Here is a 20,221-nt window from a genome sequence, read left to right as displayed (position 1 = left end):
TTTTTAAGTTGAACCTCCATCTCAACTGGCAAAACCAGCTTATTGATTTTGAGAGAGAGAGAATGCACAAGCGGAAGTGGGGAAGGGTCAGAGAGAGAGGGAGAGAGAATCCCAAGCAGCTCCCGCACTGTCAGCGCAGAGTCTGATGTGGGGCTCAATCTCACGACCATGAGATCATGACCTGAGCCAAAATCAAGAGTCACATGCTTACCTGACTGAGCCACCCAGGCACCTCCAACCTAGTTTTTATTAACGATATGTTAAATGTTAGTTGTTTTAAATTACAATAATTTTTTCTAATACACAGTCCATAATAATTTTATCCCTCACCGTCTGTCCTATCTACTCATATCCTTTTCCATATGCCTGCTTGTCCATTCTTTGTCTTAAATAATTTGTGCTTATAATATGTACAATGAAAACAAGGTCAAAGGAAACAATGTGAGATTGTAAAGGCTACAAGAATTGGGAATTTTTAAAAATTGAATTGTATAATATAGGCATATATGCTTTTCATTTAGGAAAATAACTGTATCTGGCATATATACACATACATATAATCCTGTGTAATCCATATTTTGGGTTTTCATTTATTGAAACATATCCCTTGTGTATTATTTGCTGAGCAAGAGGACTTCAGGTGACACACATTCCTTATTATTACAGTATTAATATTAGAAACAGTAGAAGTTCTACAATACTACTTCATAAATAAGTATCGTATGCTTTGTAATTAAGAATAAATAATACTTCATAAATAAGAATCATATTCAAATAAGGAGAAAGGGGAAAACTGGGTGTTATTTGTTTCCTTCCTTTATTTCTTCAGTGTCATGGCTGATTATTCCTGACAGGTCCCTGTCTGTTCTGGCAATAAATTGCATTATGTGTCAGAACTGCCTAGTCTTCCTTTTGTGAGATAGACTCCAGTGGATTTTGAAATATATAGGTAAGCTTTACAACTGAAAGAATTTAACTACATTAAGTGAGTCTACTTGGGTAAAAATTAAAAACAAGCATTTGTTGGGTGCCTGGGTGGTTCAGTCTATTAAGTGTCCGACTTCAGCTCAGGTCATCACCTCATGGTTTGTGAGTTTGAGCCCCACGCTGGGCTCTGTACTGACAGCTCAGAGCCTGGAGCCTGCTTCAGATTCTGTCTCCCTCTCTCTTCCCCCTCCCCTGCTCATGCTGTCTGTATCTCTCAAAAATGAATATATGTTAAAAAAAATTTTAGGAAAAAAAGCAAGCATTTGTGAGAACATCACATCTTTATCCTTATTGTAACTATTTAAAATTCTTAAGTTACTTTTTCTAGACATTGAAGATAAAAGAAATCTTAAAATGATTTTCTTTGTGGTTTTTTTAAAGACCTAGTAACCTTAATTTTAAGAGAGAGAATATTCTTATTTCCACAACTTCTTCACTCCTACATGCTTCTAAAATTACAGTTCATCATATGAAAGATTTGTAGAATTAGCTGGACAGAATGCCCAACAGATTTGCTGTAGCCTAATTTTGCCACATGTTTTTATTGCCTTATTACGAGTTTTATGATAACGTGTTGTATGTTAAAATAAATTGCCATTAAAAACAACTAAAGTCTTAATAAAGACCTCCTAGATTTTCACTGTCCAATATAGTAGGTAGTAGCCACATATGACTATTTAAAATTAGGATTAAAAAACATTTTCAATTAAAAATTTACTTCCTCATTGGCATTGGATAGGGCTATTTTATTTTTTTAGAGAGAGAGGACATGAACCCAGGTGGGGGAGAGAGAGAGGGAAAGAGAATCATAAGCAAGCTCCATGCTTAGTGCAGAGCTTGATGCAGGGCTCAATCCCACCGCCCTGGGATCATGACCTGAGCTGAAATCAAGAGTCAGATGCTCAGCCAACCAAGTCACCCAGGTGCCCCTGGATGGGATCATTGTATCTTTTTTTTTTTTTTTTTTTAACATTTATTTATTTTTTGAGAGAGACACAGAGAGAGAACGTGAACGGGGGGGAGGCAGAGAGAAGAGGGGAGTCACAGATTCCAAACCAGGCTCCAGGCTCTGAGCTGTCAGCACAGAGCTCAATGCGGGGCTCTAACTCACAAACCTGAGAGATTTGTGACCTGAGCCCAAGTAAGATGCCTAAGCGACTGAGCTATGAAGGTGCCCCTTGGATCATTGTATCTTTTTTTTTTTTAATTTTTTTTGGTGTGTTTATTTATTGATTTAGAGAGAGACAGTGAGAGAGACAGAGCATGAGTGGGGGAGGGGCAAAGAGAGGGAGACAGAATCTGAAGCAGGCTCCAGGCTCTGAGCTGTCCACACAGAGCCCAATGCAAGGCTCCAACTAAAGAACCACGAGATCATGACATGAGCCGAAGTCAGACACTTAACCAACTGAGGCACCCAGGCGCCCCGGATCATTATATCTTAACATGTCCTAATCAAAATCATCTGGGTATTCTTTTATGCGCATAAATGCAAATTCCTGGGTTCAGCCCCAAATCTACTCAAAGTCTCCGACTAAAGCACAGAAATCTACATTTTTAACTAGCACATTGACATTTAAGAACTTCTATATAACTATGAATAAAATCTATTTTATGACATATTTGTATACATGATAAAAGATACTATTTGGAACTGAATAACCAAAACTTGAATACAAAATAGGCTTTCAAGTGATCCACTTTTAGTTAAGGATAATTGGGTTCCTAAGTTTCCCTTTTTCACCTATTTTCCTTTGTAAAGAGCCCCTGGAAACTTTTAATAAAATTAATGAATTTTCTCTCTCTTCTTCTACCTCCTCTTGTTCTCTCCTGTCTCCTTTCTCTTCCCCATGACCCACCCCTCCCCTCTCATTTCCCTTTCTTCCTTTCTAATAAAATTAAGACTTTGTGACTCCCCTCCTTTGAGTAATATAAGAGGAAATGCTCTTGGAATAAAAACTTCTAATATGGATGACAGAATAACCCTAAGCTGTCCTAGGCAGGTAAAATTTCTATCTACATGGATCACCAGAAAGTTCATTAACAGCTTTGTGTTAGAAATGTTTCCATTAATAGAGAAGGGAAAGAATCCTTTAGAACTAGATCTGTGACAAGGCTATCAATTGAAAGATCATGAGTTGAAGGAATATATAAGGTAGTCATTGTAGGGATGGTTTTTACAGGAAAAGAAGTGTCTCATCATATGGATTATTCTCAAATAATTTTCTCACGGATAAAACTTGTATGTTACACATCTCAAAGTCAGGAGCTGTCCAGATGGTGTAGGAATGAGTGTAGTATCCAAAGTACATTTTTGTTTTGATTGGTATTTTATTTTGATTGGTATTCACATAAAATAACTAAATGTATGCATGAATGTGTTATTAAATAGTAAACTATCTTGGAAGGCAAGGATCAGATTTTATTTTTGTTTCTTGAGCTCTTAACATGTGTTTAATAATAGTGGGCAATCAAAAAATGTTGAACCAAATAACTAATTCTTTCATTAATTCTTCTGAACAGACTGGATTATGGACAGAACTTGGAAAGATTGAGAATAATTTCTTAAAGCCACTCCATACAGGACTTAATATGTCAAAAGCACATTATGAAGCAGAAATTAAAAATAGCCAAGAAAATAGCCAAGGTTGGTAATGTGTATTTCATTTTTAGTTAGGTCTAAAAATTAGTCAAATTTTAGAACTGTTATGTATATTCAAAATAAAGAACTCTCTAATATCATAGTTGTTTATTTTATAACAAACAAGGAACCATGACAGTTAAGTCATTTCATTTATAATTAAAATGATTTTTAACATGTCTGTAAAGCCAGTTGAAATTGAAATTGGGTTAACATAGATTTAAAACAAATTGAAGTATATTCTGGTTTAAAACCAGATTAAGATCAAATTCTGATTAAGAATCTAACTGTATTACAAGTATTTCTGTTTGTATATTTCACTAACTTTGGTATGGCTCTGTCCATCCCCCCACCTGTCCTCACCGCCAACCTCACTCTCAAGTAAATCTGTATAAATTACAAAAAAGAATCTCAGATTCAGAATTACTTTTTAAAGTCGGCAATTCTACTATAATGATCTTCTCTTTTCTATATATCTGTGGGGATATTTCTTAAAGGCATTACTAGAAATTTCTTTTCAGTGTAACAGATATATAATAATGAAAGTAGGTTATAAATTGATTATTGAAATCTGAGAGATTTTTAATGGTTAAATTTTTTTCTTCCCTTAACAGATGTCCAGAAATCTAAAGATCTTTGTTCTGTAACTGTAGGTGGAGAAGAGATCCCTAATATGCCACCTGAAATGCAGCTTAAGGTATATCTGAAATTTTCCTAAGCTACATCCAGCTGAGGACTTTCTACTTTCTTTTTTTGCTTTAACAGCAACATTAATATAACACTAACTTTCCTTGGCATTGCAGGTTCTACATTCAGCTCTTTTCACATTTGATTTGATTGAAAGTGTTCTGGCTCGAGTAGAAGAACTCATTGAAATAAAAACAAAGTCTACCCCTGAAGAAAATATTGGGATAAAATGAACCTCCATTTCCCAAAATAAAAACAAGTAAAATACTGTATTTTCCATTATGATTATTTAATATCTTTATAAAAACTTTTCTTTAAAATACTAGAAAAATAAATGTAACCTTTCTCAGTTATTGGTTTCTGTGATGACACATTATGGATCAGTAGTATTCTTTGGTTTTAAAAAGATAATCTATCTAGATGGTAATGATGCCCATATATGTATTCTAAATCCTACTACTGAAAATCCAGTACAAACTAATAATTTTATGTTATAATTTCATAAAATGTAGTTGAATTGCCTTTATGCATTCATACAGTTATAGTGAGTTTATAAATACATTGATACACTTTATGTTCCAGTTAGATGCTATGACACATTTTAGAACTCCTAGTGTTGGGGCACCTGGGTGGCTCAGTCGGTTAAGTGTCTGACTTCGGCTCAGGTCATGATCTCACAGCTTGTGAGTTCAAGCCCTGCGTCGGGCTCTGTGCTGACAGCTCAGAGCCTGGAGCTTGCTTTGGATTCTGTGTCTCTCTATCTCTGCCCTTTCCCCAGCTCACACTCTGTCTCTCTCTCTCAAAAATAAATAAACAAAAAAAATAGAACTCCTAGTGTCAAATAAGATATCACACCACTCTAAAAGTGTACACAGAAGTTTTCAGTTGGGCCAGTTGGCTGCTTCTCTTAATTTCCCTTCCTTTCCTTGCCTCAGGAGGAGTCTTAGGGGGCAGAGTTCCATCACCACCTCTCTAGCAGTAGTTACAACATGAAAGCATCTGCAAAGATTAATTTTAGAAAATACTGGCAGCCTTTGTGGAAAAGCTAAAAAGTGTATGTGACTTTCCTTTTAGTCTAAGGGGCTAGTTAAAAAATGCTGTGTTTTTATTTTGTAGTAAATACTTATCCATCCAACTTAATTTGTATCATTAAAAAACTGCATCTGACTTTTTAAATATATGTATGTACCAGTGTTTTCTAAACATTATTAAAGGAATTACTCAACAAAACTGAAAATAAAATCATTTTTGGTCATATCCATTTTATTTAAAATTTTTAAAAATCTTTAAAGTAAATATATATTTTAACATTATAATTTAAGTGGTCTAATTATTTTAATATTCTCCCAAAAGGACATTTGTAATTGATACTCTAGTTTGGGTTAAATGAATCACTACTCAGTTTTAACTTTTGAAGTGTTTTCCAAACAGGACTTTGCTCAATGATGTAAGCCTCAGTTGTTACCATTCTATAGCAGATGTTATCTATGTATGGTTTGGAGGCCATCTGTAAGAAGTTATAAACATGCAACATTATTTACAGAAATAAATTATTTTTACAGGGTCATATAAAAATATAAACTTTCACTTATTCGACAAATATCAAATCACCTTCTGTGCTAAATACTATGTGTGAGTTAAGTCAGTAAAAGAAAAATACCTGAGCTCTGTCTTTAAGGAATTTCAAACAAGTCAAAAGAATACTTTAAGAATTGCTTTAATGAAGATCTGTTCCAAGTATAAGAGTAAGAAACACCTAACTCTGCCTAGGGCACACTTCACAGAGGACAAGCATGAAAAGAAAATGGTAACTTGTGAAGTGAAGATCATTCTATAAAATGTTTGTACTTTGAGGCACCTGCGTGGCTCAGTTGGTTAAGTGTCCAACTCTTGATTTCAGCTCAGGTCATGATCTCCCTGGGGCTCTGAGCTGACAGTGTGGACCCTCCTTGGGATTCTCTCTCCCTCTCTCTCTCTCTGTCTCTCTGCCCCTCCCCTGCTCATGCGCACACGTGCTCTCAAAATAAATAAGTAAACTTTAAAAAAGAATGCACTTTGACAGTTCTTGACTACAACCTGATCAATAATTATATTTTAGAACTTAAAGGAAGATTTAAGTAACCAGTAGGACCAACACAATGTATATATGCCAAATGCTCTTTTGGCCTAAAATTAGTCGTTGTAATGACTACCAGAAGTAAATTGAGAAGACTTGAGAGGCTGAGTTCAGGCTTCCAAGTTGCATGCTGAAAGAGCAACTTCTCTGAGGGGAACAGAAACAGTATTTGTCAATCCTGCTCAACAGAGTGTGCATTTTGAAGTCAAGAACCTTAAAATCTATGAGTTTTTATGTATGTGTCATTTTCCTCAGGTGACTCACCTTAGCTATAGTGCACATAAGATTAATAACATCTACTGTGTTGTGTACTGGAAGTATCCGTAAGTTACTACCCAGGAATCTGAAAAATAATTCATAAGTTAAATACATTATATAACTTATATAGACATCTGTTAAGTAAACAGAAAGGAGAGAGAAAGCTCTTGTCATTTATTTATGCTCTGCCCTATTCCACAGAGGATATGATAAACTTTATAGCCAGGATTGAACAGACTGAAATGTTCACTTTTGTTTTGGTCTTGCAGGAGAATCTCAGAAATCAGCATGAACTCTGAAACTTGTTACCCTCATTCTTGGAATACCCATTAGGCCTGCACTTTGTTAACTGTGACAAGTTAATATTATAACATTTATTTTTTGGCAAAACACAATTCACCTGTTTAAAAGGATTAAGAACGAAAGTGAGCATATTGTAATTTAAGAAAAGTCTATAGTACTATTCATCCATACCTCTGCTGAATCCTGAACATCAGTTTCCATTCCTCAGGCCCATGGAAGGCAGCAGACAGAACCAAAAAGCTATTTTGGTGAATATTAGTAAACTTCTCAATTTTGGCTAGAAATATTTCTTCAGCTGATGTAAAGCATTCTTTAGCATCCATCAATAAAAATGCAACTCCTAGGAAAGGTGAACAAAATACAAAACATCACTTTGTCATAATAATAAAATATTTTGTAAACTCCACAAAATCAACAAAAATTCATATAGCTGGTTAAGTGTACAGGACCTAAACCCATAAGGAACAGAAGTTACTATAACAAAATTCTTAAACTACAAAATGATTTTGGTAATTCTTTGAAGTGCTCTATATAAAAGGATGGCTTATTCTAAATAAGAAGAAAAATGTTTTTGGTCATCTTTTTCTGATGATGGCACTGTATACATAGTAATGCCTAATTTTAGTGAAAAGTTTTTTTGTGTGTTATAATGATTTTTTTTAAAGCTGAAAATCAAAGGAAGATAAGCCTTCAATTGTTTCTTGAAGAAACCTTTGTAGAGAATATTAACTATTACATACATTAATACTCGATAAGCAGTTACCTAGGATTTTTGAAAAAGTATCAGGCCTGTAAGAATAGTCCTGAAAGGAAATTTGATCTAATTATAGCACTTTAAATGATGAGGAGTAGACAATCTGAGGAAAGTGATTATATACTAATTGAGTGAAGTTGGGCAATTTATATAAACCTCTTTGAACCTAAGTTCCCCCATCTGTAAGATGGCAATAATAATTGTTCATGGGTTTGTTGAGAGGATTCAATAAGATACAGTATATAAAGTGGCCAAGGCACATAGGAGGTATTCAAGAACATTTCACTTCTCCCTAGTGTGGGCTCTTTATTCAACCAGGAAGGATGAGTTTGAAGTTGGACCACTTTCAGCCTGGAGTTTTATTTCTAGTAGCTTTTTTTTTTTTTTTTAATTACCTTTCAGATTTTCACTTTTATTTCTTCAAGATTTAGGACTGCACTCTTATGATTACAACAAACTTTAGTCCAACTATCTCAGTCTCCATATTTTTTTGTATGTAAATATTTGCAGACTGATTTAAAGCTTAAGTTACCTAATATAGTGTGCCAATGATCTATGAGAATGTCAAGTACAGATTATTCTACTTTTATATTTAGAATGCATCTCATTGAGAATAGTCCTCATCCAGTCTGACCATTTCTGCTTTTTTTTTTTTCCCAATATATGAAATTTATTGTCAAATTGGTTTCCATACAACACCCAGTGCTCATCCCAAAAGGTGCCCTCCTCAATACCCACCCTCCCCTCCCTCCCACCCCCCATCTAGTAGCTTTTTTAAAATTTTTTAATGTTTACTTATTTTTGAGACAGAGAGACAGAGCATGAACGGGGGAGGGGCAGAGAGAGAGGGAGACACAGAATCGGAAGCAGGCTCCAAGCTCTGAGCCATCAGCCCAGAGCCCGACGCGGGGCTCGAACTCACGGACCGTGAGATGGTGACCTGAGCTGAAGTCGGACGCTCAACCGACCGAGCCACCCAGGCGCCCCTCTAGTAGCTTTTGAAAGCTGCCTGTCTTCCAAAACCTCTGCTAAAGTATCAGTCTGTCTGCAACCCTCCTGATAAAATCCTTTACCTCCACCTCTTTTATCACTTCAGTCATTTCCCTATCACAAAACTATGCTTTGTGCTGCCCCCTTTCCATCGTCCCAGGCTTCTCATCTCCTAATCTAATTCCTTCCTCTATTTTGCCCATGACCGTTGTACAGTTTTATGATTTGCGGAACTTCTATTTGTCTCCATTTGGTTCTTTTCTTTTAGTATTTGTTTATGTTATATTCATCAAAATCATGTACAAAATCATGAAAAAACATTCTCCTATATTGTTTTTGTATATGGCTTTTGACCAATGTGACGTTGGCCTCTTCATTAATACTGGTAACATTTTAAGTACTGACTGTTGGAGAGGTGGCTTTGTTCTATTTTCATCTTAGTTCCAAAACAAGTAGTTTTTAATATCTTCTACCACACTCCACTGGTTTGGCTTTAGTTCAACAATTGTAATCTAAAAAGAAATGCATGTTGTAATCGGCCACACGCACTACTTTTGCAGCAGTAATAGTTTTATACATTTACCTCTCTGAAAAGATAGTACCTTAAGCTTATTACCTGGTTATTGAACTACCACTATTAGAATTTATACTCCTATATTTTATAAGGAACTTAAGACAGCAAATATACTGTACCAGAAAGAGAAAAGATAATTGATCCATTTTCCACTGAATCTGAATACCGAATCTTGTGGCTTCGATCTAGGGCAGTTGCAACTTCACAACTCTAAAAAAAATTTTTTTCAGAAACATAAACTTAAGACATGCTTACAATGATTTTTTGTTAAAGCTAATGAAAAAATTAATTTAATAGCTTCTTTTATAACTATACCACTTATATATCTGATCATCAAAGGAGACAGTAAATGTGCTCTCTATGGTGAAAACACTTTTGTAAAAACAAAAATATTTTGTTCTGAAACACACTGTGTTTGGAAATGAATTGTGTACTAGTTATGTTATTTAGAGACAGAAACAAAGGACAGTATTAAAGAACTAAACTATAAGAAGCAGAGCAAATGCAAAGTTCTTGTAAAAACACAACTTGGAGATGGATCCTGACATACATTAATATAAATTGGAAGGTGGGTTGTGGTGAGTTTCTTAGATGGTTCAAAGAACCATGAAGTGCCAGATGTACAAAATACCACAAGGAGACAACCAATTCTCCAATTTATTTGTGTATAGTACAGTTACTTTTATTATAATTTTAAGATGCTTCAAGCCTTAGATGAGTCAGAAAACACGTATGAACACAGCAACAGGACTTCTGTTTGAATGCCGTTTCAAAAACCATCTCATTTTCTATTCTATACAAGTAATTACTTAGATAATTTTATCCAAGCCACTAAAATGTAAGTGGTTAATAGGGTTTCCTGATTGGTTACAGCTCAAGCTGATTATTATCCAAGTAGATAAAAATCCCTTAGGTATATTAATTTTATATTTTGCTTTATAACATGTATATTTTAAGTACACAGGCTGGAATTATGTACAAAATATATGCTTCCTTTCTGTCCCAAAGAGAGTATTTTGTGCCAAACAGATCCTGACATAGAGTTCAACTATGGCTCTTCCCATGAGTTTATTTCTGCCGTTTTAAAACTATACATTGATTCCAGCAATGGCAGACTAAGCAATTTAAGCCAAACCTCCTGCTGAAGCAACTAGAAAAGCTGGACAATTTAAAAAATCTTCTTGAATACATCAGAGAGCTAGCAGGATAGTGAACAATTATAAGGCCAAATCCATACAGAAATTCAAAGATATGAGACCAGCATTTAGGCCACCTTTTCCCTGAGGGCATCTGCCAATTCCAAAAGAGCTGACAGGCTAAACACAGCTTCTGATAAAAGTAGAACAGCTCTCACAGGGACTATAGCCTAGCTTCAAACCATTTCAATCCCAGAAATTGTCTTTAGGTGATACTGTATTACTAGTATTCACAACCATCTTGCAGAACCACTCCCTAGAGCAACCTTTCTCAATCAGGTTTCCTCTTTCGAACTACAAAGAAAATTATCTGAGTGACTATTCTTTCAATTCTCACATAACTAGTACCATTCTAGATGTAATTCATTTATTACATACAATAGATGCTTTAGGGCTTGGACTGACAGATTTTGCAAATAAAAATAAAGAACACCCAGCTGAATTTGAATTTCAGATAAACAACATAATTTTTAGTATAAGTATGTCCCATGCAATATTTGGGATGTACTTATACTAAATTAATTGCTTACCTAAAACCCAAATATTGTAACTGCATGTCCTGTAATGTATGTAGCAACCCTGCTTAGGTTTTAGGGGTTTAATTCTCTTGTAAATTAAAGCTTCTTAGAGGAATAGAACACTATTCTAGGCCTCAAATTATTTCTACAATTTTTCAAATACAAATTCCAACACACAAAAATAATCAGACATACAAAGAGATTAAATACTTGGAAGAGAACTATGAGAAACAATAGGCAATAGAAGTAGACTCACAGGGGATACATAAAGTGAAGTTATATCAGATCCATACCTTAAAATAGCAATGTTTACTATGTTTAAGGAGATGAAAGACAAGACTGAGAATTTTGGCTAAGAACCAGAAACTATAAAAGGATGTAACAGATGTGAGTCAGAAAAGCTTCATAAAATATGAGTTAAACCTTTAAAGTAGAAAGGAGTTTATTAAGCAGACAAGTGAAGGAAGAAGATAAATGTGAGAAAAGCACAGACAGAAAAAGTAACAGGCAAAGGCATTCAGAACCAAAAGTAGGATCCTTAGATGATAAGTATGTAAGGTATACACAAGTCAGTTAACTTGAAGATGGTGTTAGGAATAAATGCGTGCATAACCTAAGTACCCATGTATGCCATGTTAATGAATTTTAATCATATTCTATTAGTAGCTACACCTCTAGTGAGTATGGAAGAATGTACAAGATTTGTCAAATCACTATGCTATACACCTGGAAAATATGGTAACACTGTGTCAACTATACTTCAATAAAAAATAATAATAAACTTAAAAAATTCATATGCTATCTGGGGTGCCAACTAAAAGAATGATAATAAAAATAATAAAAGAAAATAATAAAAATAAAAATAAAAAGTACTGAATTAGAAAAAAAAATAGCCAAATTCAACAGTTAATTTTTCAAATAACTAGGAGCTAAAACCAGATTTTCCAAAGCATATTTTATGAAATATTAGTCCCATGAGATATTAAAATGTATTCCTTATTCAATTAATACTTAGAAACACTGAATATTATTTTATCTCCTTTTGAGGACTTATAATGCATCTGAGCATATGAACAGCTGTTAAGACAGTGCAATAAAAAAATTGTATAAATTTGTTTATACAAGAATTCCAAATACAATCCAATACTTCTTTCTATAAATATAACACCTATCAATATTCTATAAAATTAACATTCTGTCTACCAAATCCACTCATTAGAAAGGAACCATAAATAAAAACAGAAATGAGAAAGGGTACTCAATAACTGATACAGTTAATGAGAAAATTAAACGAATGCCAATATGAAAATTTTAATTACAGAAATGGCAATTTCATAAATTTCAACTTAATAAATTTATCTCTATAATTTAGTAAATTTTTGAAAAAATATATAATTTATGAAATAGACTCATAACATAGTGCAAAACTTAACTAAGCAAAACCACTATTTTTCTACATTGCATAAAAAAATTAACAGCACAGAAAATTTAATAGTAAAGCACCTTTTACCTTAAAATTTCCATGCTATATAACTACATAGACATAGACAAAAGGAATAAAAAAAAAAAGAATGAAAAAGGAAACCCCCTACACCACAGCACAGGGGAAGTGCCCTGCAGGTCCTCACCACTCCAGTGACTATCCAAAATGACCAAACGGAAGAATTCCCCTCAGAAGAATCTCCAGGAAATAACAACAGCTAATGAACTGATCAAAAAGGATTTAAATAATATAACAGAAAGTGAATTTAGAATAATAGTCATAAAATTAATCGCTGGGCTTGAAAACAGTATACAGGACAGCAGAGAATCTCTTGCCACAGAGATCAAGGGACTAAGGAACAGTCACGAGGAGCTGAAAAGCGCTTTAAACGAAATGCAAAACAAAATGGAAACGACGACGGCTCAGATTGAAGAGGCAGAGGAGAGAATAGGTGAACTAGAAGATAAAGTTATGGAAAAAGAGGAAGCTGAGAGAAAGAGAGAGAAAAAAATCCAGGAGTATGAGGGGAAAATTAGAGAACTAAGTGATACACGAAAAAGAAATAATATACGCGTAATTGGTATCCCAGAGGAGGAAGAGAGAGGGAAAGGTGCTGAAGAAGTACTTGAAGAAATTATAGCTGAGAACTTCCCTGAACTGGGGAAGGAAAAAGGCATTGAAATCCAAGAGGCACAGAGAACTCTCTTCAGACGTAACTTGAATCGATCTTCTGCACGACATATCATAGTCAAACTGGCAAAATACAAGGATAAAGAGAGAATTCTGAAAGCAGCAAGGGATAAACGTGCCCTCACATATAAAGGGAGACCTATAAGACTCGTGACTGATCTCTCTTTTGAAACTTGGCAGGCCAGAAAGGATTGGCACGATATCTTCAGTGTGCTAAACAGAAAAAATATGCAGCTGAGAATCCTTTATCCAGCAAGTCTGTCATTTAGAATAGAAGGAGAGATAAAGGTCTTCCCAAACAAACAAAAACTGAAGGAATTTGTCACCACTAAACCAGCCCTACAAGAGATCCTAAGGGGGACCCTGTGAGACAAAGTACCAGAGACATCACTACAGGCATAAAACATACAGACATCACAATGACTCTAAACCCGTATCTTTCTATAATAACACTGAATGTAAATGGATTAAATGCGCCAACCAAAAGACATAGGGTATCAGAATGGATAAAAAAACAAGACCCGTTTTTGCTGTCTACAAGAGACTCATTTTAGATCTGAGGACACCTTTAGATTGAGAGTGAGGGGATGGAGAACTATTTATCATGCTACTGGAAGCCAAAAGAAAGCTGGAGTAGCCATACTTATATCAGACAAACTAGACTTTAAATGAAAGGCTGTAACAAGAGATGAAGAAGGGCATTATATAATAATTACAGGGTCTATCCATCAGGAAGAGCTAACAATTATAAATGTCTATGCGCCTAATACCGGAGCCCCCAAATATATAAAACAATTACTCATAAACATAAGCAACCTTATTGATAAGAATGTGGTCATTGCAGGGGACTTTAACATTCCACTTACAGAAATGGATAGATCATCTAGACACACAGTCAATAAAGAAACAAGGGCCCTGAATGATACACTGGATCAGATGGACTTGACAGATATATTTAGAACTCTGCATCCCAAAGCAACAGAATATACTTTCTTCTCGAGTGCACATGGAACATTCTCCCAGATAGATCATATACTGGGTCACAAAACAGCCCTTCATGAGTTTACAAGAATTGAAATTATACCATGCATACTTTCAGACCACAATGTTATGAAGCTTGAAATCAACCACAGGAAAAAGTCTGGAAAACCTCCAAAAGCATGGAGGTTAAAGAACACCCTACTAACGAATGAGTGGGTCAACCAGGCAATTAGAGAAGAAATTAAAAAATATATGGAAACAAACGAAAATGAAAATACAACAATCCAAACGCTTTGGGACGCAGCGAAGGCAGTCCTGAGAGGAAAATACATTGCAATCCAGGCCTATCTCAAGAAACAAAAAAAATCCCAAATACAAAATCTAACAGCACACCTAAAGGAAACAGAAGCAGAACAGCAAAGGCAGCCTAAACCCAGCAGAAGAAGAGAAATAATAAAGATCAGAGCAGAAATAAACAACATAGAATCTAAAAAAACTGTAGAGCAGATCAACGAAACCAAGAGTTGGTTTTTTGAAAAAATAAACAAAATGGACAAACCTCTAGCCAGGCTTCTCAAAAAGAAAAGGGAGATGACCCAAATAGATAAAATCATGAATGAAAATGGAATTATTACAACCAATCCCTCAGAGATGCAGACAATTATCAGGGAATACTATGAAAAATTATATGCCAACAAATTGGACAACCTGGAAGAAATGGACAAATTCCTAAACACCCACACTCTTCCAAAACTCAATCAGGAGGAAATAGAAAGCTTGAACAGACTCATAACCAGCACCAGCGAAGAAATTGAATCGGTTATCAAAAATCTCCCAACAAATAAGAGTCCAGGACCAGATGGCTTCCCAGGGGAGTTCTACCAGACGTTTAAAGCAGAGATAATACCTATCCTTCTCAAGCTATTCCAAGAAATAGAAAGGGAAGGAAAACTTCCAGACTCATTCTATGAAGCCAGTATTACTTTGGTTCCTAAACCAGACAGAGACCCAGTAAAAAAAGAGAACTACAGGCCAATATCCCTGATGAATATGGATGCAAAAATTCTCAATAAGATACTAGCAAATCGAATTCAATGGCATATAAAAAGAATCATTCACCATGATCAAGTGGGATTCATTCCTGGGATACAGGGCTGGTTCAACATTCGCAAATCAATCAACGTGATACATCACATTAACAAAAAAAAAGAGAAGAACCATATGATCCTGTCAATCGATGCAGAAAAGGCCTTTGACAAAATCCAGCACCCTTTCTTAATAAAAACCCTTGAGAAAGTCGGGATAGAAGGAACATACTTAAAGATCATAAAAGCCATTTATGAAAAGCCCACAGCTAACATCATCCTCAATGGGGAAAAACTGAGAGCTTTTTCCCTGAGATCAGGAACACGACAGGGATGCCCACTCTCACTGCTGTTGTTTAACATAGTGCTGGAAGTTCTAGCTTCAGCAATCAGACAACAAAAGGAAATCAAAGGCATCAAAATTGGCAAAGATGAAGTCAAGCTTTCGCTTTTTGCAGATGACATGATATTATACATGGAAAATCCGATAGACTCCACCAAAAGTCTGCTAGAACTGATACATGAATTCAGCAAAGTTGCAGGATACAAAATCAATGTGCAGAAATCAGTTGCATTCTTATACACTAACAATGAAGCAACAGAAAGACAAATAAAGAAACTGATCCCATTCACAATTGCACCAAGAAGCATAAAATACTTAGGAATAAATCTAACCAAAGATGTAAAAGATCTGTATGCTGAAAACTATAGAAAGCTTATGAAGGTAATTGAAGAAGAGATAAAGAAATGGAAAGACATTCCCTGCTCATGGATTGGAAGAATAAATATTGTCAAAATGTCAATACAACCCAAAGCTATCTACACATTCAGTGCAATCCCAATCAAAATTGCACCAGCATTCTTCTCGAAACTAGAACAAGCAATCCTAAAATTCATATGGAACCACAAAAGGCCCCGCATAGCCAAAGTAATTTTGAAGAAGAAGGCCAAAGCAGGAGGCATCACAATCCCAGACTTTAGCCTCTACTACAAAGCTGTCATCATCAAGACAGCATGGTATTGGCATAAAAACAGACACATAGACCAATGGAATAGAATAGAAACCCCAGAACTAGACCCACAAACGTATGGCCAACTCATCTTTGACAAAGCAGGAAAGAACATCCAATGGAAAAAAGACAGTCTCTTTAACAAATGGTGCTGGGAGAACTGGACAGCAACATGCAGAAGGTTGAAACTAGACCACTTTCTCACACCATTCACAAAAATAAACTCAAAATGGATAAAGGACCTGAATGTGAGACAGGAAACCATCAAAACCTTAGAGGAGAAAGCAGGAAAAGACCTCTCTGACCTCAGCCGTAGCAATCTCTTATTCGACACATCCCCAAAGGCAAGGGAATTAAAAGCAAAAGTGAATTACTGGGACCTTATGAAGATAAAAAGCTTCTGCACAGCAAAGGAAACAACCAACAGAACTAGAAGGCGACCAACGGAATGGGAAAAGATATTTGCAAATGACATATCGGTCAAAGGGCTAGTATCCAAAATCTATAAAGAGCTCACCAAACTCCACACCCGAAAAACAAATAACCCAGTGAAGAAATGGGCAGAAAACATGAATAGACACTTCTCTAAAGAAGACATCTGGATGGCCAACAGGCACATGAAAAGATGTTCAACGTCGCTCCTTATCAGGGAAATACAAATCAAAACCACACTCAGATATCACCTCACGCCAGTCAGAGTGGCCAAAATGAACAAATCAGGAGACTATAGATGCTGGAGAGGATGTGGAGAAACGGGAACCCTCTTGCACTGTTGGTGGGAATGCAAATTGGTGCAGCTGCTCTGGAAAGCAGTGTGGAGGTTCCTCAGAAAATTAAAAATAGACCTACCCTATGACCCAGCAACAGCACTGCTAGGAATTTATCCAAGGGATACAGGAGTACTGATGCATAGGGGCACTTGTACCCCAATGTTTATAGCAGCACTCTCAACAATAGCCAAATTATGGAAAGAGCCTAAATGTCCATCAACTGATGAATGGATAAAGAAACTGTGGTTTATATACACAATGGAATACTACGTGGCAATGAGAAAAAATGAAATATGGCCTTTTGTAGCAACGTGGATGGAACTGGAGAGTGTGATGCTAAGTGAAATAAGCCATACAGAGAAAGACAGATATCATATGGTTTCACTCTTATGTGGATCCTGAGAAACGTAACAGAAACCCATGGGGGAGGGGAAGGAAAAAAAAAAAAAAAAAGAGGTTAGAGTGGGAGAGAGCCAAAGCATAAGAGACTGTTAAAAACTGAGAACAAACTGAGGGTTGATGGGGGGTGGGAGGGAGGGTAGGGTGGGTGATGGGTATTGAGGAGGGCACCTTTTGGGATGAGCACTGGGTGTTGTATGGAAACCAATTTGACAGTAAATTTCATATATTAAAAAAAAAAAGAAACAGAATATGAAGAAAAAATTTTTTAATTATCTGAGAAAATAAAGACTTGAAAAAAAACGATATATCTCATGTGTTCAAAGGATGGGAAGAATAAATTTTTCCCTCATTTAATAAATTAGTTCAATTCAAATCAAAAGTGTAATGAATGGAAAATTTTTTTAACTTAAAGTGATTTTGAAGTTCATCTAGAATAAAGTTCGGCAAACTGTTTCAGCAGAAGGCCAGATAATAAATATTATAGGCTTGTGAGGCTGCATATGATCTCTGTCACATTTTTTTTCTTTTCTTCCTTTCTTCTTCCCTGTCTCCCTCTCTTTCTCTCACCGTCCCTCCTTCCTTCCCATCTTCTTTCCCTCCTTCCTTCTTTCCTTCTTCTTTTCCTTCCTTCCTGTCTCCTTCCTTCCTTCTCTCTTTCTCTCTCTTTTTTATAAGCCTTTAAAAATGTAAAAACCCTGCTTAACTCATTGGCTTGGCAATAACATGCTGTAGGCCAGGGCATACACCATAGTTTTATGATTCCCTGATCAAGAAGAAAAAATATGTTCTAAAAACATATGAACAGTATGGAAGGAACATGCCTTATTAAGTTTAAGGTATATCACCCAACTACAATGAATTTAAAAGTGTGGTAATGATTCAATATTTAATATATACATCAACTGAAGAGAAAACAACAGAATCAGATTCAAAACTATATAATGATTATCTGTATATGAGCATATGTATAGATGTATAACACATATTTAAGGCTGATATATAAAAATTTTATAAGAGCAATTTAAGAAATCTCAGGGAAGAAGCTGTTAAATTTGACTGTATAATAAAAACAGCTGCCTTAATTCCTAAAGATAGAGTAGAAATAAAAATATGCAACTTATGATTTCACAAATACCAAATAAAATTGAAAGGCAAAAAAAAACCTTAAGAAAAATCTTAATAGTATAACACAATTTTATATTTTTTAATATTTTAAAGAATAAAAATTTATTATTTATGCCAATAGAAAAAAAGGAAAGATAAAATTACAGAAGAGATAAAAATAATGTGTCTGAAAAAATGTTTAATATCCTTTGTAATCAAAGAAATATAAAATATAAAATACCAAACTAGCAAAGATTTTCTTAAATAACATGTGGAACTGTCATAGGTGAGGATAAGTTGAGCTTCCTATATACTGCTGATGCCACTGTGTATAAAAACATCCTGTAGGGTAATTTGACAACACATATCAAAAGTCTTCAAATGGTGCATGTCTCTTTCTTTAATGCAACTATTCTATTTCAAAGAATTTTTCTAAAGCAAAAACTAGCAAAAAACAAAAAGATTTATGTGTAAGGTAAATGAAGACTCAGCATTTAAAATATAAAAATATAGAAAATACTAGAATAAAAATGGTGGTATCTCCTACTTTCTTTGAAAAGTACACAAAAACCAAAGGAGAATGAGAAACAATAGCAAACTTTCCTTTGTTGAAAGTGGGAAACATGTGTAACTCCCAACAAAACACATGAAAAAAGAACAGACTTCTACTTTGAGGGACATTTTTGAAAGCCATGTCTGACAATTTTGGCTCCTCTAGAGAAAGAACATTTCAGCTGTGTCTAATGCTTGTCTCATGAATCATTAACAAAATCCAGTAGTGGAAAGACATATCTTTTACATGAAAACTACAAGTACACACTGAATCTATTTAACTGTGTAACCAACATGAAAATAAATGCGGGAATTATGGTTATAGAAAAAGTATAAGTGCTATGCACATTTGATATAACTAATAAGTTATAAACACCTAATATAATTGGTGTTTGATTGATATAATTAATAAAAGTCTTGAGGAGAAAAGGAAATGAATAATGTTCTACTTATTGACCCGATTGGCTACATGGTATTCTCTTTATAATAACTCCATTAAATGGTTCATATATACTTTATGTCCTTTTCTACTTTTCTCTATGTGTATTTCATAAGCTGAAAAAAGTCAAACAAAACAAAACAAAACCCTCAATGGGTGAGTTCAATAGGAATAGAGAAAAATATTGACATGGAACAAAGGACAGATTAAATTACCTAGATTGCAACCTAAAGACAGAAGAAGTGACAGGGAAGTCAAAATGCATGGAGAATATTCTGATAAGATCTAACAAACATCTAATGGGAGTTCAGAGAGGAAGGAGCAAGGAAATAGGACAGAGGCAATATTAAAGGAGATGATGGATAAGAACTTGGTAATAACAACAATTTAAAGATTCATGAAGCCTCAAAAGATAAAAAGAAATCTATACCTTAAAACCACAGAATGCCAAAATCTGAAAAGCAGTCAGAGAAGAAAGACAGGTAATCTTCAAGGAAGTGACAAACTGATGCTATCTTATCAACAATAACAATGGAAGTCAGAATCCAGTGAAATGAGTTCCTCAATATGCTGAAACAAAATATCTATAAATTTAGTGAAAATATCTTTCACTTTGGAGTAAATGGAATTCTCATACATTGCTGATGAGAGTATAAAACCATAATTCCCACATTATTTTTATTT

General features: G+C 34.9%; 2 protein-coding genes across 7 annotated transcripts in view; one reads left to right on the top strand and one right to left on the bottom strand.

The window, feature by feature from the left end:
* The window catches only part of GLMN (glomulin, FKBP associated protein), a 34,899-nt gene extending 29,910 nt beyond the window's left edge, over positions 1-4,989 (top strand). The window contains exons 17-19 of the mRNA XM_042997877.1: positions 3,508-3,631; positions 4,240-4,322; positions 4,429-4,989. Coding sequence (XP_042853811.1) covers positions 3,508-3,631; positions 4,240-4,322; positions 4,429-4,545 — 324 coding nt within the window. The 3' untranslated portion in view covers positions 4,546-4,989. The remainder of the gene's footprint in view (positions 1-3,507; positions 3,632-4,239; positions 4,323-4,428) is intronic.
* A 650-nt stretch (positions 4,990-5,639) lies between these two features.
* Positions 5,640-20,221, bottom strand: part of CC1H1orf146 (chromosome C1 C1orf146 homolog) — a 58,305-nt gene continuing 43,723 nt past the window's right edge. For 5 of the 6 annotated variants that reach the window (XM_007073403.3, XM_042997871.1, XM_042997872.1 and 2 more), the window contains exons 3-6: positions 9,427-9,517; positions 7,161-7,329; positions 6,693-6,771; positions 5,640-5,819 (exon numbers count right to left, since the gene is read on the bottom strand). In XM_007073403.3, coding sequence (XP_007073465.1) covers positions 5,685-5,819; positions 6,693-6,771; positions 7,161-7,329; positions 9,427-9,517 — 474 coding nt within the window. In that variant the 3' untranslated portion in view covers positions 5,640-5,684. Of the gene's footprint in view, positions 5,820-6,301; positions 6,576-6,692; positions 6,772-7,160; positions 7,330-9,426; positions 9,518-20,221 lie in introns of those variants that run through there. The other variant, XM_042997875.1, reaches the window with a different exon arrangement.

The sequence above is a fragment of the Panthera tigris genome, chromosome C1 (genome assembly GCF_018350195.1).
Source record: "Panthera tigris isolate Pti1 chromosome C1, P.tigris_Pti1_mat1.1, whole genome shotgun sequence".
Classification (NCBI taxonomy): domain Eukaryota; kingdom Metazoa; phylum Chordata; class Mammalia; order Carnivora; family Felidae; genus Panthera; species Panthera tigris.
Note: the sequence above shows the minus strand (reverse complement) of the source record. Positions and strands in the feature narration are given on the sequence as shown.